This window comes from Astatotilapia calliptera, chromosome 7 (genome assembly GCF_900246225.1).
Source record: "Astatotilapia calliptera chromosome 7, fAstCal1.2, whole genome shotgun sequence".
NCBI classification, from domain to species: domain Eukaryota; kingdom Metazoa; phylum Chordata; class Actinopteri; order Cichliformes; family Cichlidae; genus Astatotilapia; species Astatotilapia calliptera.
In genome coordinates, this window is record NC_039308.1 from 6,213,886 (window position 1) to 6,234,351 (window position 20,466).

At 41.8% G+C, this 20,466-nt stretch overlaps 3 protein-coding genes across 9 annotated transcripts in view; 2 read left to right on the forward strand and 1 right to left on the reverse strand.

Moving 5' to 3' along the window:
• The first annotated feature begins 469 nt into the window (after positions 1-469).
• On the forward strand, positions 470-6,067 carry LOC113025213 (protein SET-like). The gene is made up of 8 exons (XM_026172721.1): positions 470-712; positions 2,470-2,527; positions 2,621-2,763; positions 2,936-3,039; positions 3,120-3,233; positions 3,411-3,581; positions 4,390-4,524; positions 5,945-6,067. The coding sequence occupies exons 1-8, from the start codon at positions 643-645 to the stop codon at positions 5,963-5,965; spliced, it is 816 nt and encodes a 271-aa protein (XP_026028506.1). The 5' UTR covers positions 470-642; the 3' UTR covers positions 5,966-6,067.
• Positions 6,068-8,968: 2,901 nt separating this feature from the next.
• Positions 8,969-16,142, forward strand: dync2i2 (dynein 2 intermediate chain 2). Its single transcript, XM_026172729.1, has 10 exons — positions 8,969-9,278; positions 9,386-9,464; positions 10,471-10,731; positions 10,965-11,074; positions 11,220-11,377; positions 11,913-12,022; positions 12,256-12,423; positions 15,152-15,384; positions 15,481-15,638; positions 15,763-16,142. The coding sequence occupies exons 2-10, from the start codon at positions 9,387-9,389 to the stop codon at positions 15,999-16,001; spliced, it is 1,515 nt and encodes a 504-aa protein (XP_026028514.1). The 5' UTR covers positions 8,969-9,278; position 9,386; the 3' UTR covers positions 16,002-16,142.
• sptan1 (spectrin alpha, non-erythrocytic 1) overlaps positions 16,097-20,466 on the reverse strand; it is a 43,336-nt gene continuing 38,966 nt past the window's right edge. For all 7 annotated transcript variants that reach the window (XM_026172728.1, XM_026172727.1, XM_026172726.1 and 4 more), the window contains 6 exons: positions 19,581-19,635; positions 17,619-17,815; positions 17,451-17,504; positions 17,226-17,372; positions 16,589-16,736; positions 16,097-16,514 (listed from right to left, as the gene is read on the reverse strand). In XM_026172728.1, the coding sequence (XP_026028513.1) occupies positions 16,389-16,514; positions 16,589-16,736; positions 17,226-17,372; positions 17,451-17,504; positions 17,619-17,815; positions 19,581-19,635 (727 nt within the window). In that variant the 3' untranslated portion in view covers positions 16,097-16,388. The remainder of the gene's footprint in view (positions 16,515-16,588; positions 16,737-17,225; positions 17,373-17,450; positions 17,505-17,618; positions 17,816-19,580; positions 19,636-20,466) is intronic.

Consider the following 20,466-nt stretch of genomic DNA (forward strand, 5'->3'; position numbering starts at 1 on the left):
TTTTGTTCCTGTCTGTCATACTATACTACACATAATGTAATAACAAAAATATAAATGAATAAATAAACAGATAAAAGAAACACATGGACAAAAGGAGCCTAGAGAGAATTTGTAGAATTGATCTCGGTGTGCGGTTTGTTGTTGTTGTTGTTTATTTATGTTTCATCCTGACTGACACCCCCATCACCTTATGTTTATTTATGTTATATATATATATATATATATATATATATATATATATATATATATATATATATATATATATATATATATATATATATATATATATGTGTGTGTGTGTGTGTGTGTGTGTGTGTGTTATGAAGTAGCCGTGAAATTTCGTACTAAAAGAAAAGGTGGTTTACTGGGTAGTGGAGGCTTAACTTCTTTGTACAAGCTGTCGCTTTAAGTTGTAGTGTCGGACTCCAACCAGTCGGAGGCAGTAGAGCACCACAGATATGTTTAGCTACGGTAAGTCGCAGAGAGAAACGAGCGTGCAAAGCTGCGCTCAGTCCTCCTCCTTATCGTGTACTGCGAGACACGCACTCTGTCCAAGGTGGAAGTAACTTTTGTCCTGTGGAGAAGAGTTTTGAACCGCCTTGGATATACGTCTGGTCGAAAGAGTCACAACAAACGATAACCATGTCGGCCTCATCGGCAAAAGTCAGTAGGAAGGAGAATTCAAATCACGACGGAGCGGACGAGACCTCTGGTAACGTTAAGGAATGGCGCTTATCCTGTACAACGCCATTTTCATTTGTTTATCGTGATTTTGTTATTCTCAGCTCAGTGTGGTGTGTGGTTTGGTCCGCGTGATTGCGGATGAAAAGCTAAATTAATATTTTCCTGCAGATACACGTCAGGGTAGGATGTTGCTGTGGAGCGCTTTTCAGTAACGTAGCATGCTAGGCAGCGTGAGCGGGTGCTAGCTGTTAGCCTAAATTAGCTGCCAGCGTTAGTTGATGAGCGTGTTGGAGGCCAGTGTCTACTTTGCGTTTAGCGGGATGTGTGGTTATTGTTCTCGGTTTGAGAAGTTTGCCCTTGGAGAAGTAGTGATGGAACTGCACGCCCCTGCACATTTCCGTACACGCGTTTGTTGCTGTAGCTTCTTAAATGGCCTCATTGTTAGCAAGTGCAGAAGTCTTTCCCAGAGAGGCCGAGCAGCGATAACGGAAAGGTTAGCTGCTGCGGGGTAACGTTCACGGGAGCCCGTCTATTGAGATCGTGTCTGTGTATATGGTAAACCGGCGCTTCTGTACTTGGTCATTTAAACAGGATTGGAAATGGGGGATTTGGACAGTATATGTGTGGAACACGCGGAGGGATCCTTGGTGGACCGGGTGGTGTGTTGTTATCAGAGGGGAGCAGACAGCGGAGACGTCGCTAAGCCTCGCATTCAAACCAGGCCGCCTTTAGCAGTAACAGGAAGCGCCTAAACTGCAGGAGGCACAGGGTCTGTCTGCCATGGACCATCATCAGTCTCTTCAACATCCAGTCAACATAGCACTTTTAAAATGTTTAAATACGCTGATCATGTTCAGGCTGTATAAAGCCTGGTTTCTTGATTCACTTTTTCGAAATAATTATATACAATGCATTTTATTTATATACTGATATGAGGTGTTAAGCTGGTTCATGTCTCTATGAATTGAAGTTCTGAACCGATCAAAGTTGCAGTTTGGCCAAAGTTGAAACTTCACAAGTCTGTTTCTTTTGTTTCTGTGTATCATCCGGTTTGTACGAGGGAAGCAAAAACAAACAACAAAAAACATCTACTTGTCTAACTATATTTGTCTAAAAGTAAATTGCATTTTATCAGCATATAGTTGATTTAACACGGCAGACTACCAGGCTCTATTTGTAAATATTAGGAATGCAGACATGCTCCCAGTTACCTTCCGTTCAGTTGGTACTTACCCATTGTACGTGCTGTTTCCTGAAGTTCAAAAATAATTTGAAGTGTTCTAAAATATTTTTTTATAATGACGGTCTCTTTGCTTCTAAGAAAAAGTGTGCTGGCTGTCAGCCAAGTTATTATTTAAAAAGAAAAAAGTCATAGTTGTACGTCCCGGGTTGATGAAGATGAATAAAAGCATATCAATATTATTTTCTGTCATGACATATATTGAGATATTCTTATTTTTATTCATGGCAGTTTTTCTGAATGTTACCTAAATTCTTTAGGCCAAAAGGATTCGAGACTAACCTTGTACAATTTTGCTATTTCTAAGTTTATGAAACCAAAATGAAATCAAATGCTGCGGTGTGCACAGTCCAGTGAAAATATCAATATATAATTCTCATTTATGGTGTAACATGTCTATTGTGTGCATTGTTATTTTTGTCTGCATGTCATGTTAATTTCACAAATACTCTTTAACGAATAGGCTGAATGGTGTTATTTTGAACTTTTTTAAAACTCCAAAATCCTTAATTTAAAAAAAAACAAACATTTCCTTGTTCTTTCAGAAAAAGAGCAGCAGGAAGCAATTGAGCACATTGATGAAGTACAGAATGAAATTGACAGGTGAGTTTGAATCTTCTGTATCAGTACTGGGGGGGGGGAAATTTGCAGAAAACTGTTTTATTGATCACATTTTTGTCTTTCTCTCTCCATCAGACTGAATGAACAGGCTAGTGAAGAAATTTTAAAAGTAGAGCAGAAGTACAATAAATTACGCCAGCCATTCTTTCAGAAGCGATCAGAAATCATAGCCAAAATCCCCAACTTCTGGGTCACAACGTTCGTCAACCATCCACAAGGTAATTAAATGAAAATGATTGTTGCTGCTGTGTTTATGGTGACTCTGAACTGTCAAGAGCGTAAGAGTCACCATCGGGAACTAAAAGTTAATCAGTTATGGTAAATTATTATTAAGTGATTTTAAATGTTCACATAAAGAAATGGGATCTAACAGCATAACCTGATCTCTAGTTTCAGCTCTTCTGGGAGAGGAGGACGAGGAAGCACTTCATTACTTGTCAAGGGTGGAGGTCACGGAGTTTGAGGACATAAAGTCTGGATATAGAATAGATTTTGTGAGTTGTCAGGTTCATGTAATATTCATAGATTGTAACTGGCATGCCATATTCTGATTGGAATGTTTTCTTTCCTGAAGTATTTTGACGAGAATCCGTACTTCGAGAACAAAGCCCTCTCCAAAGAGTTTAATGTAAACGAGAGCGGCGACCCGGTTTCCAAATCATCTGAAATCAAATGGAAAGCTGGAAAGGTTGGTTTTTGTTTTTCTCTTTTTTTCCCCGTTAGACTTTTATGTGCTTTGGATTTTTTTTCCTTTATAAATTCAGTTCTGTTTATATGTACTACTGTACAATACGGTTACAATGATTTTCCCCAAGTTGCCCTTTGATTATGTTCGTCAAAAAAATGTCATCTTTTGGCTCATCAGGACCTGACAAAACGTACGGGTCAGACGCCAAACAAAGCTGGGAAGAAAAGGCAGCATGAGGAGCCAGAGAGCTTCTTCACCTGGTTTACTGACCACTCGGATGCAGGGGCTGATGAACTGGGAGAAGTGATCAAGGATGACATTTGGCCAAACCCACTGCAGTACTACCTGGTAAGATTGGTTTCTTCTACACACGCTATTTTTATGCTCGCCGTGTCCCTTGTGTCGGTGTCTGGTGACGATTTTCACGTCACATCCTGTGTCGCCTCGGCCAATTGTATACCTCTCGAGTTTTCTAACTTGGCGCATTGCATCTCAGCTGTCGCAGCTGGGTTGAAGATGCAAGTTTATGACCATATCGTTTTTTACTGCCATTTTAATGAGAATCATGCACAGAAGCTCAGACATACTGACACCAGAGGGAGATGTTATAACGGTTTAAAAACTCGACTTTGTGGAAAGAACTTGACAACACTCGACAAAGTCTTGGCTTCCAGTCTGAGTGGTGTAGTAGGACAGTTTTTGAGTTTTGGACCATCAATGAACAGCCTCCACTCATCTGCATCGTACTCGTAGTTTCGCCTTCAGCACAATGAACAAAGTCATCATCAATTTCAAAGAGTGGAATAAGCTCCTTTTCACAATGCCGATGTAATTCAGATTTAGTTCCAGGAGACTGGAGGTTTTTTTTTTTGTTTTGTTTTGTTTCTCACTGAGTCTAGACCCAAGTAACACAGCTGCTTTCGCTGACAGATCCAGATCTCATTTTGACCCGTTTAACTCTGGCTGAGTGAGTGAGCCAGTAAAAACAGGAGGTGCTTTTTTGTCCGAGTGTGGTTGTTGGTGGCAAGTTAAGGGAACTGATAGATGCTTTAGTTTTGGAATTGTATCCAGAAATATTTAGTAAACAGAAGTAGTAACCAAAGTGAATCTTTGGCTAAAGTAACAATCTGTTCAACCTTTCTCTTATGTTCCCAAGGTCCCAGACATGGAGGATGAGGAAGGCGATGGCGATGATGATGATGAAGAAGAAGAGGGACTGGAAGATATTGATGAAGGGGAGGAAGAAGAGGGTGAAGATGAAGATGAGGACGGTGATGGGGAAGATGGAGAGGTGAGGAAAGGGGTTCAGTGGGTCCTTAGGACTGTTTTTATGAAGTTGCAAAGTATGTCTTTGTGGCCCCCCCTTTGCTAGATCCGCCCCTGCACAGATACAGGCCGTCAGCTACATAGAAAAGGATCCTGGTGTAGAAAGTAAATAAATTCTAACAACAGCTTATCAAGGTCAAACTTATCAAACGTGCTGCTGTTGTTCAGTCGCTAAACAAAGAAGAGAGACATATTAATAAATACACAAACAAACCCCAATCTGATGACACACTGATTCTCAGAGGTCATTTAAAACAGATAAAACTGAGCATTTTGTTAGTAGTATCTATGATTTATTGTAATTTTAGCCTGACTGTTTGGAACAACTCTGCTCAATAAATTGAGTTAGCATGTTAGTAATTCTAAAGGCAGCGCTGGGCCATTCATCAGATTGTAATTTCAGTTTTTTTGTATTGCTGAAAATTGATGTAGTGGTGTCATTTAATAATCTGGCAGTTTCATGGTATTATCAGTATTTCTGAATAAATGGCCTTTGGTGGCTCATTCATCTGTAAAGTGTATCTAAAATTACAAAAATAAAACTAAACAAAACCAGCACAGTCAGTAATTTTATAGTTAACAAAGTTGCATCGTTACAGTGCTATTGTAGCATTGCTGTGGTATCATTGCTTTCTCGGAGCTTTAGTGTTTTAGCATGATATTACTGTTAAAATACTAACTTAATGCTATAATTGCGGTGTCATGGCTGTAGTATTATAGTTCTTATATCCCAATCGGCTGAGTGATATAACTGCACATTTACAGTGTTGGTAATGCAGTATTACAGAGTTACATTAGTATTATATTATTACATTGGTAGAAATTTAGTATTACAGTGATATTGTACTGTTATGGTGGTATTATTGCAGTATAAACATGGCAACAACTGACACATGCATTATTAATAGTATTAGTTAGTATAACATGAGTTGTCACATCGTAGTGTAGTTATTGTAGACCAGTAAGTCTTATGATATAGAGACATTGTGTATTTCAGGCTATTTTAAACTAGTAATTATATTGGTACTATTATATTGGTCTTATTACAGGATTACAGTGATCTTATTGTGGCTTTACCTGGTGCTGTTCTAGTGTTGCTACCATATTATTGTATTGTTGTTATTGTATTATTCCAGTATTCTGGTGCCATTACTGTAGTATTGTATTTGTTGTCGTAGTATAGGATCGGGTGGTTTATGTGACATTCCTTGTCTTCCGTGTTTGCGGAGTTAATTAAATTATCAGACCTGTAGCAAGTTGATGTAAAAGCTGCTGCTGTAGTTGGAAGCTGCTTGTAATTAGCACACGTGAGTGCTAATAAAACTGCTGTGGTGACATCTTTGAATGATTGTGTTGTAATACTTTTGTTCTTCTTCGTCTTCCAGGATGACGGCGAAGATGATTAAAGGTTTCAGTCAACACCTTTTCTCCATCCTCGCTCCGTGGTCTCTCTTCAACTCAATGGGAGCAAATTTCTTTTTTTTTTTGTTTGTTTTTTGGGGTGGGGGGGGGGGGGGGGGGGGTCTGTGTGTTGTCACCCTGTCCGTCCTCTTCCTCTGCAGCCACAGCCTGCAGATATTGTCTGAGGACCAGCTCCATACACAGCGGGTCTGCAGAGGGGTGGAGGTGCAGGTGTCAGTGGCTCTCTGGATTTTTCACCTGTCATTATTTCTCTACATCTCCCAAAGACATGCAAAAGAATTAAAAAAAAATTTGTAGCATTCTGCACGTCATTCTATGTAGATTTAAACTCCATACAATAACAATTTGTATGTACAATAAAAACAGTTTCTGTTGAAGTTGTGAGTTCAATAAAAATAAGCTATGGTGCAGTGATAACTTAATCATAGCATCCTTAGCGCATACATGTGCACGCATATTATATATATAATATGCGTGCACACACGTACATATAACATACACACATATATCAATACACACGTATGTATATATATATATATATACATATATGTGTGTGTGTATACATATGTGTATGTGTTTATTATTATATATTCAGTGGTGGGGGTAATGAGGCTTATTAGAAGCTGCATTTTCCTTTGTGACTTATTGTATTAATGAACTGATTAAAAGCACCAGCTTGTTCCTTTGAACTGTTGTAAATGTTTTGGGATATCCATGTATCTTGGTAGGCCAGTTAATTGTACACAGTTTAATGGGGGAGGGTATGGTTGGGCAGGGGGACTTTGACACCAACTCTGGACTTCTGTTAAATAAAGTTTCATTGTCTTGTTTTCCAGGCACCCACAACAAAGAGTTGTAATGTACATTTTCTCATATATATATGAGATTACACTAAAACTCAAGAGTTCTAGGTTAGTGTAACACGTTCAGATGGGAGACTACGCTGTTCTCTTGAGTCCTCTGGAGTCTGCAGCTTTTCTCCTGTACTGCTAGAGACCTGTTCCCATTAAATTAAGTGTACTAGTTACTTTGTTATAATAAATAAATGTATACATGATGTTTGGAGTAGTTTGATCACATTTAGCCAGTTCAGCTAACATAACCAATCTCACAACATCCCATTTTCTCATGTGCTCACAGGATTAGTGCTATTAGGCCTGTCCAACGACTTTACACCCTACCACTATCTGAGTGATCTTCTTTTCCAGGAATAGTAATGCTAGAATTGATTTCATGTTCATCTTGAACATCTGTAGCAGGTTAGGTCTACAGCATATGTTACTGTGTTGGTGTACCCCTGTAAAGCCTTTGACTTGATCCCTGATCCTGTTACATAGCACAGGCCTCTGGTCAAACAGCTGACAAAATCTGTTTGGTGTGTGATTCTTTAATGGTGTAAGCACTGTTTAAGGATAAATCATACTGGGAAAAATTATCTGTATTTGGCAAAAGTGAATTGACTTCCAGAAATATTTGTCCAGAAAAGTTAGAATGTCACTTTTATAATTACAACTGGGAGCAGGTTCTGGCTGACTCTAGTGATTAGCTACTTTTAAGAAAAGCAAAGTAAATTATTGGAAGCTACTAGCTCTTCAGTGTGACCTTTACCCTCACTGTTTATGACTTTGCTGCTAGTCGATGTTAAAATAAATTATTTGGGCTGCCTCAGGTTTGAAAACAGTTTTGCACGTGTTTATTTAAATTACATTTTGGTCACTTAAACAAACTACCATTTGTCTGCAATCAAAGAAGTGTATTTAGTGGACCCAGCAGAGTCATCGCATGGCAAAGTCAGGTTTACTTCTTAGTTGTTTGGATCACATATAGTGGATGGCAGTAAGCAGTCATCTCAGCATAAGGTGAAGGAATTTCTAACTACAGTTTATATGCCCTCCCTGTTCTAGTGTGTTTCCCCTAGGTATTTCCTCCCTAAAGGAACATGAATGGTCAGTAAGACTAGAAAAGTTATTTCTAACGGCAAGTACATAGTGTTGCTATTTATATAGAGGCGTGATAAAGAACCAGTAAATGTGGACCTATTGTAATCATTCCCAACTCTGGATTTATTCCTGAACTATTCTTGAAAGCTATTAGAGTAGCTTTGCATGTTTCACAGTTCAGAATAATCCTCATTTATCATATGCTGTGTGCTCCTTCAGTTCATCCTCTTAGCTGAATAAATAACTTCTATTCTGATGGGAGTTATCTCTTCCAGAATGATAAAACCTCTCAGCCACAGGACAAAAGAGATTACTTTATGGTTTGACTAATGGAAATGATGTAAATCATAAATTATGATTCTATGTTGTCATCCTTCGGTCTGTTTTAATAAACAGAAGTTTATTAACTTTTGCATTAGGCTGAATGAGAGTTAGACTTCACCGTAAGACAGAAATGGGCAAAAATGACCTGCATGCTGAGTTCCAAGACGAAAACCACTGCTGAGCAAAAGGAACATAAAGGGTCTTCCGAGTTTTGCCAGAAAACATCTTGATGATCCTCAAGACTTTTGGGAAAATACTACAAAAGGGCTGCAAGCATAAAAACACAATCTTCACTCACCACTGGCTATATTTGCATCAAGAGATACAACTACAGATGACCGCTTAACAGCCACTGCTCTGAAAATGGTTCAAGCACATACAAGGAGATCATCTTGACAGAATACTTGGCCAAATTCATACATGGAAAGGTTTTGTCTTGCATAGACCCATCACAGAGGTTTGCAAATCATAAAACGCAATAAGTAAATCCACAAAGGTTGATTCTGTTTATCTGGACGTAGCGTTTTCAGCGGGACAAACGTTTCGTCACTCATCCGAGCTTTTAAAGCTCAAAACACACTGCGCCCAAAATTCGTCCTCACAGCCCATTGTTCATTCAGTGGTGCTAGTTTCAGTCACTGTGCAAATGTACTGCTTATAATAAGGAGGGGGAACCTGGAGTCAGCTGAGACTGAAGAAATCGCTTAGATGACGAAACGTTTCTCCCACTGCAAACGCCATGTCCAAATGAACGAAGTCGACCTTTTGAGATCATTCGGAGTTCGGTGACAGGCTGATAAACTCCTAGTTTTTATTAAAGGGCGGTGTCTTAGTTTTTTAACAACATACAGACGGGTAATCTTTTAGACTATACACCATTGTTTGTATGTATTTTAAAAGAAATGTAATTATCAACCGCCGCAATTAGTGAACACGGGTTTAACGCTGAAGATGTCCGCTGGTTCACGCCTACAAACACGGAAGTGAATGTGGGATTTATTTCTTGCCTCGCGTGATAATCTCAGTAACCACGGTAACGCCAGCTTTATGTAAAATGGCTCCAAAGGCGTCAAACGGCCCTCGGAGTGCTTAGAGTTTATCTGATCAATGTTAAAATATTTGATAATGCCTTTTTATTAGCATGTTCGCAGACGAAGCCCTGGACACGGTGAGTGTCCAGTCACTGTGGAGGAAGTCTCACGAGGCGGCGCAGGAGTCGGTAAGTTTGGGCAGCACCGAGTCTGCCCCCCACAGAACTCTGTTAGCCTGGACAGCGACGTGCTTGCTGTCTACAGTTGCAGAATATTGGTTGGATCCGAAGCTAACTTTAGCTGATGCAACACATGCGTGTTCAGGTGTTCCTGGGTGGACACATTTGCATTCAGAGGAGAATGCATTGCAAGATGACATCATGAAATATGCAGCATCAAGCAAACAGGGACATTTCATGCAGACTGCACCGACTTAACGTTGATAGAAAACACTTCTTCTTGTTCTTGTAACCTGCCATAGATAATGTTGCATTATCTATGGCAGGTTACATCTATTAAACATGACCACGATTTCAAATGATGAGGGCGGATCACTTATAGACGCATTGAGACACAGTGTTTGCTCTCTGTATATCAGTGGCAGAAGATATCACTGTTTCAGTAAGATCAGGCACACAGCTGTGGCCTTGAGTAATGATAAAGCCCCACCTACCTGGGGTTCAGACCTTCTGTTTGCAAGGGACAGCTAATCAAAACATCATTCTTTTTTAAAATTATTTTAATGCCTTTAAGCTCATCCTGTAATTAAACAGGAAAGTCTTAAATTTCTGAGTGTGGCTTTTTTAAATAACAGGTATTTCCCTGGGCAGCAATAGCTGATACGTGTCTGCTAGGCTCTTTTAACTGTATCTGTGCTGTTCATACCTTTTGGAAAACCCAATTCTCCATCCATCTGCTTATGCAGTTCTGGAGCGGACACACCATGGACTTAGCACACAAACATCTGGTTGACAGTGGCCAAAATGCTAACATTGAGCCTTCAAAATACATTCGAAACCAATGAGTGATTCCACTGTGGCTTTGTCTCTCTTTTATGCATACTGTGGATGAAGCGATGGGCTAAACCAGGGTTTATAAGATACATAAGGATTATGTTGAACTGTGAATCACATAAGGCATCTCACCTTTCTTGCTTCCTTAGTAAAAAGACCATTATTTTTGCTGGGGTTTCAGAAAGGATGTCAGACTCAGATGTTTCGCAGTGCTGAGTCAGAGGTCCAGGTCATTTCCACTACCATTAGCTCTACTCAGACAGAGCTACAGGAGCAGGCCACAGAGCAGCTCATCCAGCAAAACCAAGATGAACCAGAGCCGCCTGGCTTGAAGGACTTCCTACAGCAGGTTGAAGACATGGTCGTCAGAGAGTTAGTGAAAAATGTCAGGAGCCATGCCTTTGACGGGTTTCAGGCAAGCTGGGAAGACCACAGTCAGCGGGTAAGCAGAACACTCGTTTGTATGTCAGAGAGGGTTTGTCATCTGCTGCAGAAGGAATCTAGAATGGTCATATTACTACCTGATGGTCTTTATCATGAAGTGAAAGTGAAACATTGCACTAAAAAGTTACTTTCAGCTGTCCCGTTATTCACAAGGCATCAGCACAGCAGATCGCTGTTTTGATTTGCCTAAAACCTGTTCACATCTCTGTATGACGGTGTTCCATCTTTCAGGTCTTACTCATCCATTCCCTTCAACATCCCGGCGCTAAAGAGAAAGGCCTGCATGTCACTAGTGTTTCGTGGAGTTGTACTGGCTCAGTCATTGCCTGTGCCTATGGTCGGTATGTGTGTCTGATGTTAATGTATACGATACTAACAGTCCACTTATTATTTCCTGATGTTTTTCTCCAGGTCATAAAAAGTGTAAACTGCTGGAAAAGCTCTGCTGTTATCATTGTGGCTCAGATCTGTGTTTGTGGTGGGCAGGATTGACAATGGAGACTGGAGCAATGAGAAGTCATGTGTTTGCACCTGGAACCTGGACCGTCGAGGCCTGCATCACAGTCAGGCGGACCTGGTCATAGATGTTCCTACTGCAGTCACAGCTTTGTGCTGTCATCCCAACCAGCCTTCCCTCATCGCAGGTACAGTGATGCCACCTTCACAGAAATAAATATGCCCTAATAACTCTTTTCCAAAGTATTAAACATAGTATTAAGTGATGGCTTTTTAAGTAATAGTTTAACTACTGCCAGCTTGAAATGTGAGGTGAACTTGATCTTCTTTAATATTCAGAAATTCACGACTCGAAGGGGACATTGTGACCATATTTGAGAATAATCTTTGGTTCAGAGTATTGGTAATATCTGAGCATTGTCTGCTGTCATTGGTGCTCCTTTGTCTTATACTAGGCTCAGCTGTATTGGCCAAAATAAATCTAGCTGTTTTAAATCCTTCAAAGTTAATAAAGCTATCATAAAGCCTCATCCCTATCTTGGTCTGTCTGACCATCTTCATCAGCTGCTACTTGTCTCTTGACTGTTGCTCCTAATCTGGCTGAGAAATCACTGACAGCATGATCGGTGCTGCCTTTCCCAGACTTCACAAAGCTTCTTCTAAGTAGCTATTTTAATAGCTTTAATACTGAATTATTTATTGTGTGTAATGCTGTCGCTGCAGGGGGTCTGTACAGTGGAGAAGTGGTGATTTGGGACACCAGTCGGACTCAAGACTCTGTAGTGGCTCAAACTGGGTTGTCTGCAGACAGCCACAGAGACCCTGTTTACCAGGTAAGAGGAAACAATGCTTTTGGCATTTCTGCTAAACTCTCTTCATCCTGCTGCATGTTGCTTGATCTTACACACTTGAACTTGATCACAGCACTCCAGGATAACCTGAAATAGCATTATTCCAGAGTAAAGTAAATGGTAAATGGACAGGCAGTCTCCCATGCAAATATTAACCAGGCATGACCCTGCTTGGTGGTCTTGCATGAGTGTGAAGGGAGGATTTATGTGTGCAGGTTTCCTGGGTGCCTCTGCAGAAGAAGGGAGAGTTCGGGGTGCTCAGTGCCTGCTCGGGAGGAAGAGTGCTGCTGTGGACGGTTGGTTTTGAGCAAGGCAGTTTTGTCCAGAAAGCCGCCTATGCCGTGCTACAACAGCAGGTTCCCCACAGCAGCAGCCGTTTCAAGGTGAGCTTCAGGCTGAACTCTTCATCTGCAGAAAAACAACACTTTGAAATTCCTGAATGTTATGGTGGTGTGGAGGTGCAACACAATGGAAAAGGTAGGCACAGCATTTTCTGTTTTTGACTGCCAATGTTGGGGGCATTACTCAAAAAATGTCATGTATTACACATTACTTTTCTTAAAAGTAATGCAGCTAAAATTACTTAATTACCTGCTGGAGAAAGCAATTCGTTAAACTAGTCACATTACTTCCTATTTACTTATCACTCATTGCTCATTACTCTTATTACCAGTTAACAATGTAAACCCGAGGCTACAGCCCTACACACCAACACAAATCCCTATCCTAATGAGGATACACATATGATCTTTCTCTTAGTTTTTAGGTATGAACCCAAAAACAACAATTTAGTACAGCATGTTCTACTGTTAGGGCAGCACGGTGGCACGGTGGTTAGCACTGTTGCCGCACAGCAAGAAGGTCCTGAGTTCAATTCCACCATCAGGCCGGGGTCTTTCTGTGTGGAGTTTGCATGTTCTCCCCGTGTTTGCGTGGGTTCTCTCCGGGTACTCCGGCTTCCTCCCACCGTCCAAAGACATGCAGCTTGTGGGGATAGGTTAATTGGATAATCCAAATTGCCACTAGGTGTGAATGTGAGTGCGAATGGTTGTCTGTCCCTGTGTGTTGGCCCTGCGACAGACTGGCGACCTGTCCAGGGTGTACCCCGCCTCTCGCCCTATGACAGCTGGGATAGGCTCCAGCGCCCCCCGCGACCCTGAAAAGAATAAGCGGAAGCGAATGGATGGATGGATGGATGTCCTACTGTTACTGATAAATGTAATGTGATTGTAATTGCACCCAGTACCGGTGACTGGACGGAACCTTGTCACTAAATAGTATTTCCTGTTTGTAGCAGCTAATAAAAGGTTGTTTGGTCTCATTCACAGAAATCTCCACATTTTATACTCCTTCTCTACTTGATCTCAAACTCACCGATGCAGCTGAGAGAATTAACATAAGGGATTATAGTCTTCTCTTTTGTATGGCTATTGTACTGCCACTAGTCATCCTTATTGTGACTGGTTGTATGCTGCCCCTTTTATGTGAACTTGCTCATAGCTAGATTGGGACACCCTGAGTTTACTGTTTGAGTTGATAACCACCTTCATGTATAAGCAAAGACAAAGGGGTACCACTACAAGGCAAGTTCTTCTGGATTGGCAGACCCTCTGAGTATTTTGTCTGGCTCATAGCAACGGGCCATTTGATCCTTATACCACTGTTGCAAGAGCTTGGTCCACATTAACAGCAATAAGTTGGACTTGTTCTTAGTGAGTGTTGGACTCCAACAGGGCTACCATTTCTCACAGATTCTGTTCATGATTTTTTGACAAGTGGTGGAAGGCTTCCACTTTGGTGGTCTCAGAATCTTGTCTGCTTTTTGCAGATGATGTTGATTTTTTTTTACTTCATCAGGTCGCAGTGGAATGGTTTGCAGCAGGAATCAGAATCAGCACCTCTGATTCTGTGGCCATGGTGCTAAGCCATTAAAGGGTGGAGTGCCCAGGTTAGGGACGAGTTGCTGCCGCAAGTGTCTCGGGGTCTTGCTTACGAGTGAGGGGAAAGGGAAGATCAACAGACGGATTGGGGTTGCGGCTGCAGTGATGAAGAGGGAGCTGAGTATAAGGGCGAAGCGATCTACGTCCACACCATCACTTCTGGTCATGTACTGTGGGTAGTGACTGAAAGAACGAGCTCGCAGATACAAACAACAGAAATTAGCTTTCTTCAAAGGGTGACAGAGTGAGGAGCTCAGCCATCCAAGAGAGGCTCAAAGTAGAGCAATTACTCCACGTCGAAAGGAGTCAGTTGAGGTGGTTTGAGCATCTAACAAGGATGCCTCCTGGCTGAGTGTTCTGGGCATGTGCCACCCTGAGGAAGCTCCGGGGCAGACCCAGGACACACTGGAGAGACAGCTGGACAGGGAACGCCTCAGTGACGCTATATAAAAAAAATTGAAATGAATGTTAGCAATAACATTGGAAGGAGGGAATATGGTCTATCCCCTGGATCAGTGTGTTGATTCAGGGGATAGACCATCCTACTACTGAGTAAACATTTTAGATCTTCTTTGTTTTTTTTTCATGAGGTGCCGAGATGTTTCACATGGTTTGGAAATGTTCAGGCAGTAGCATAGCAAAGACCCCACTGGCTGACTTCCTGTTGTTTATATTAATAATATGGCTTCTATCTAAGAGCGCAATAAAAATGAAGAGAATCAGTGAAAATGTGACCCTGAAAAGAGCCAACTGAGTGGTTTTGGTAGAGTGCTTTATAGAATTGAATAGCTCCTTATTGTCATTGTACATGTACAATGAAATTGTGGGTGCTCTGCACCAACTGAAGAGGAATAAAATATAAATGGTAAGACAGCAGGAATAAATAACAAACAGGAGGAATATATAGAAAAAAAGAGAAAGTCACAGGTTGCAAAGTCTTTGGAATGGACTTGGTCTGAGTGATGAGGGTTATTCAAACCATGGTTCAGACTCTAGTCCCTGGCTGACTTGTCACTGCCCACTTACTTAGACGGTCATAGTTTGAGTAATGCAAAAGTCCAGTTCAGGTCATAATACACATAAATTTTTCCAGACACAGAACATAATTCTTCTTGCAGTCCTCTGCTCACCATGCTTCTGTGTAAAAGACAGATTTTTGTGTTGTCCTCAGGCCCGCAGCAACAGCACTGTAGGTATCACGTCAATGGCTCTGTCCCCATGGGATTCTGACACCTTCCTCGTGGGGTCTGAGGGAGGCCTGCTGCTCAGATGCTCCTTCTCTTCTCAAACACTAGCTGCAACAGCCTTTGAGGGCCAGAATGCAACACTAAGAGCCCCGGCAGTCTTCTCATTTAGGCCCCGCAGCGGCCCTGTCCATTCCATACACTGCTCCCCCTTCCACAGGTAAACTTGCAGAACACACACAATAAATTCATTAAAGAGGACGGGGTTTACTTTTCACATTTGTCATGAGTGACATCTGTCTCATGGTCTTTACAGGAATCTGTTTGTGAGTGGATCAACTGATGGTCTGGTCCACCTTCACTCGCTGCTGCAGGCCAGCCCACTGCTCTCTCTCAGAGTTTCAGACTCTTACATTTTTCAGGTGCAGTGGTCGCCAACCAGGCCACTGGTTTTTGCTGCAGCCACTGGAAAAGGTAGTACACTGATTTCAAATGTACCTGCGTGTGTGGGGTTACAATGAAGAAATGAAGCCTCTTGGAGAAAGCCAACAGTACATCGGCGTGTAAAACAGATTCTTCATGTGTGTAACTTTCCTAGGTGAGGTGCAGATGTTCGACCTGAGCCACAGGTCACTGAGAGCAGCAGCTACAATTGAGCAGGGAGATGCGGACCAAGCTGCAACTTGTTTGGCCTTCAACTGTCAGAAACCTCACCTCTTGGCGGTTGGAAAAACCGATGGGACAGTCAACATTTGGCAGCTGAGTGCCGATTTGATGGAGCAGAGCCCCAGAGAGATCAGCCAGTTGGAGAAAATAGCCAATCAAGTGGCAGAGTGACACAGATTAGCTAGGACAGAGACTGCACCAGCCTGACTCACTGACAACAACTGTGGTTCCAAGTCTGAAAACAGAAATAAATGCAGAACAGCAGATTCCAGTTTTAACCAGTAGCGTTTATTAAAGCACACTGCAAATGTTAAGGTGGTGTTACATCATTGTTGCAAGGTTCTTAAATTTACTGAAAGCACAAGCTAAAATGGCTAAAAACAATCACACTCACTACCATGAGAAGCACAAAGAGTTAGGTCAGAGCGAGATAAATAGAGTACAGAGTTTTGGTATTGGTGAGTATTGCTAGTGCCACGATCATGCAGTTTCAGCTGTGTGTTCATATTGAAGTGTGTGTGGGAAACGCTTCCCGATTGGTCACTGGTGGGGAAAGGATCAGTTGACAAAGAGCGAGCGAGTGAATTCGACAAAGTCGAACGCTGACGGCAGCTCGCGGCCCTTGCTGTCGAGGTAGGGCTTCATGTGTGACAGACAGTAGTCTGCCTGCTCTTTAGTCAGGTTCTGAAAGAAAGAAGGCAACAATGAGACCACCACTGATAACCTGACACTGACACACTGAGCAGAACATGTCTGACCTGGTAGAGCTCCTCTTTAGTGACGTAGGGTTTGTTTTCAGCGCTGAGGGCTCGGAAGGCGCTCTCGATCTCCTCACTAGACTTGACGTTCTCAGTTTCACGGCTGATCATGAACGCCATGTACTCCTGCAGCGACACGTTTCCATCCCTGCAGACAGTTCTCACAGTCAGGAAACATACTAGCTTTCCTCCTCATAGGAAAGAGCATATGCTACATTTAAATGCTGCTCTAATGAAGAACTTGAAAAGATTTGAGATCAAATAATGATGCCAAAGGAGACAGCGCTGTAAAGCAGAGTTTTCTAATGTGTTTGCATCCTGTTCGTAAGAGTGGTAACATTACAGGTCTTGGAAATTGAAACCTCAGCAGGGGACTGGAGGTCAGCTTGTGCTGGACACTATAATTGGTTAATGTGAAGGTCTGTAACTCCTGCCAAGTTAAACTGGTATCATAAAAATGAAGCAAACATGCACTGAAGGAGACCTGTTCAGCATGTCTGGCAGAGAAGAAAATTAAAACTGCAGTGCAACAATTACAAGAAGGTGAATTTGCAGTGAGTGCGTGCTGTCTTCTAAGACACTGGTAATTAATATGGATTGGATAAATGATCTCTAAACGCCCTGAAATGCAACAGACCTATTGGGATCCACAGTGTCGAGTATGGCCTCAAACTCAGGATCAGGTTCTCCCTCTTCCACCATGGGCAAATCATAGCCCAGTGAGCGGAGACATGACTTGAACTCTTGGTGGTTCAGACGGCCAGACTTCTCTTTGTCAAAGTGTCTACAAAGAAATGGGTGAAGATAAGGATTTTGACCTTGACACAGAAAGACCTAATGCAGTCAGGAGAGAGCCACTTACTTGAACATCATACTGAATTCCTTCAGAGCCTCTTCTGTCACTCCAGTGGTATTTCTGAAAGAGGAAGAATAAAAAGAAACATGCATTTCATGCAGCAACTGTAAAAGCAGTAGAGTGTTTGAGATTCACATCACTTCAGTGACATGCAGTTACTGTTGCACTGTATACCTGGCCTGTATCTGTTGTTCCAGGTTGTGCTGCATCCTCATTCCCAGTTGGTCCAATTGGTCCCACTGCTGGGCCAAGCCAACTGTGCTATGCTCTGTATACTTATTGTCCAAGATCAGTGCCTCTTCCATAGCTGCACCCAAGTCTTCAATCTTCTTCAGCTGGCTGCGCATAGCACGGATCTCCTGGTGCTTACGCTGTGCACACACACACACACACACACCCTTCAATAAAAGCTGCAAACAACTGTGCGATGCTTAACAATGCATTTCCTTTCTGATTTTAGTCTGTGTTTATTATCAACCTAATTTTGAACAATAAGCATAATTAAGGGGAAACTAACATGCCCATCTTGCTTCAAGACTTGACAGTGAGTGTGCCTCATCATTACCGGAGTGACTAGGAAATCTATATCTAGTGACATCAATGAGTAACTCACAAGGGAAGTTGTGAGTTCATTAGCAGTTAAATAGCTGCTTATTACTTCTGCTTTTCTTTCTTTTCTTTTTAATGATGATTTACCAAATCACCAACAGTGTCAAGGGGCCTTATATTGTAAGGCAGGGGCCTCAAACTCCAGTCCTTGAGGGCTGGTGTCCTGCAACTTTTCCATGTGTCCCTGTTGCAAAACACCTGAATAAAATCAGTAGGTCATTAGCAAGAGTACAGAACTTGACTGCATGCTGAAGTGGCAACCCCTAACACTACTCAAATAAATTTAAGTGTACTTTTATTGCACTGTTCATTCACTCATGAGCTGCTGTAACATGAATCAAATGGCTGAACTGCCACTTGTTGCAACAGGGACACATGGAAAAGTTGCAGGACACCAGGTCTCGAGGACTGGAGTTTGAGACCCCTGTTGTAAAGTGAAGAACGTGTATACAAAGGTGTCGAACTCCAGGCCTCAAGGGCCGGTGTCCCGCAGGTTTTAGATGTGTCCTTGATCCAACACAGCTGATTTAAATGGCTAAATTACCTCTTCAACATGTCTTGAAGTTCTCCAGAAGCCTGGTAATAAACTAATCATTTGATTCAGGTGTGTTGACCCAGGGTCTAAAACCTGCAGGACACCGGCCCTTGAGGCCTGGGATTCGACACCCCTGCTGTAATAATAGTAAGAAAACCCCAAAAATCAAACAACCTATCCATGAGCGCTTTGTGACAGTGGGAAGAAGAAAAACCCCTTTTTAACAGGAAGAAACTTCAGGCAGAACCAGAACAGAAATTTTTAGGGTAGAATGGTATTAAGCCCTTGCATTTAAAAGTTGAGAAAACATTTTAATCGCTAACCTGTCAATTTATTCAAAGGCTCTAGTGTTGGCATTAGCAAATCAAATCATGTCATGAAAGTATCCTGTATGGCATCAAAACAAAGGGGAACTTCATCACTGTGGTGAATAATAGCCCAGTTGTATACAAACTAACTTGGTCACAGTTTCTTCCATGGTGTGTATTTGTCCCGTCTTCCTCCCCTTACCCCCAATTGGTGGCGGCAGATGGGCGCCCCTTCCTGAGCCCGATTCTGCCAAAGGTTATTTCCAGTTAAAAGGAAGCTTTTCTTTCCCCCTGTTGGTCGTATAATTGTTGGGATTTTCTCTGTATTATTGTAGGGTCTCTAACTTAAAATATAAAGCGCATTGAGACGATTGCTGTTGTGATTTAGTGCACTATATAAAAATTTGAATTGATCATGGATGTAAGAGTCTAGAAGAACGGAGTGTAAAATGCGATTTGTACTTTAAAATGCTTTGAGTGGTCAGTACATTACAAGCAAAGTAACAGATCAACATTTCAGCTGGGCAGTGCATACCATCACCCCATACAAAGTGAAGCCTGAAACGTATAGGTATATATCCCCTCTGCCTTGGGCCATGGTCTGTCGTCATACTGTGTGAAGACAGCCTTGAACCCCTCACACTTATCCCTTGATGTGACTTTAACAGTAAAAGTAGTATTTACCTTGGTGGCCTCCAGTTGGGATTCAAGGGTACCAGACTCTTCCACCATACATGACCTGACAGCAACAAGGAGTTATTATAAAAGCAGAAACAGATAATGTTTGGAATCAATCTCACACACACTCTGTTAATAGGATTAGACACACTCTTCTACACCCAGTGTTCCCACAAAAACCACTCTAAATGATGCACCAAACAGTGTTTGCAGATCCAAATAATTCAGCGTCTTTAATGTATAATTTGGGCCGTCACCTCTAAGATCAAACTGTTTTCCTCCCATTTGAAAGTTGAGCGTTTTTATGCTGACTTAACTGCCACATAGAAGAGCAGCTTTCATAATATAAATTTAATGATAATCCAAACCATGCAAAGAGGAGTGAAAACTGCAGCGGATCATCAGTTTTCTGTTACAGGGAATGATGTGGGCCCTAAAGTCACTGCATGTTTGTGTGAATATACATTCATCAGCCACAACGCATTAAAATCAAAGACTAACTATGAGGTAATTCTTGCATTGATGTTTCACTTTGTTACTTTGACAGTGCCAATGTAGAAGACCAAGAACCTCTGAAACTATTCAGAGACGAAAATGGTTCGTGCTTCCAGGTAAACGTGTATATTTCTGCTGTAAAATTGGTAGTCTGTGGAAGCAGACTCAAGTGGCCATTAGAGGAACTACACTTTTTGGCTCTTCCATCGTTGTTTCGTTTTTTGTAGCTCCAGAGCTTGGTGTAGATTGACTGCACTGCTAGACATCACAATACGCTCACAGATTGGCCCTATTCATCCTCCACTGACAGCTCATCTGTCTAATTATAAAAAGGTGCCGCATGTGTGAGCAGGCATTTTAATTTGTAGCAGATTATGGATTCAAACTGTTTGCAGTT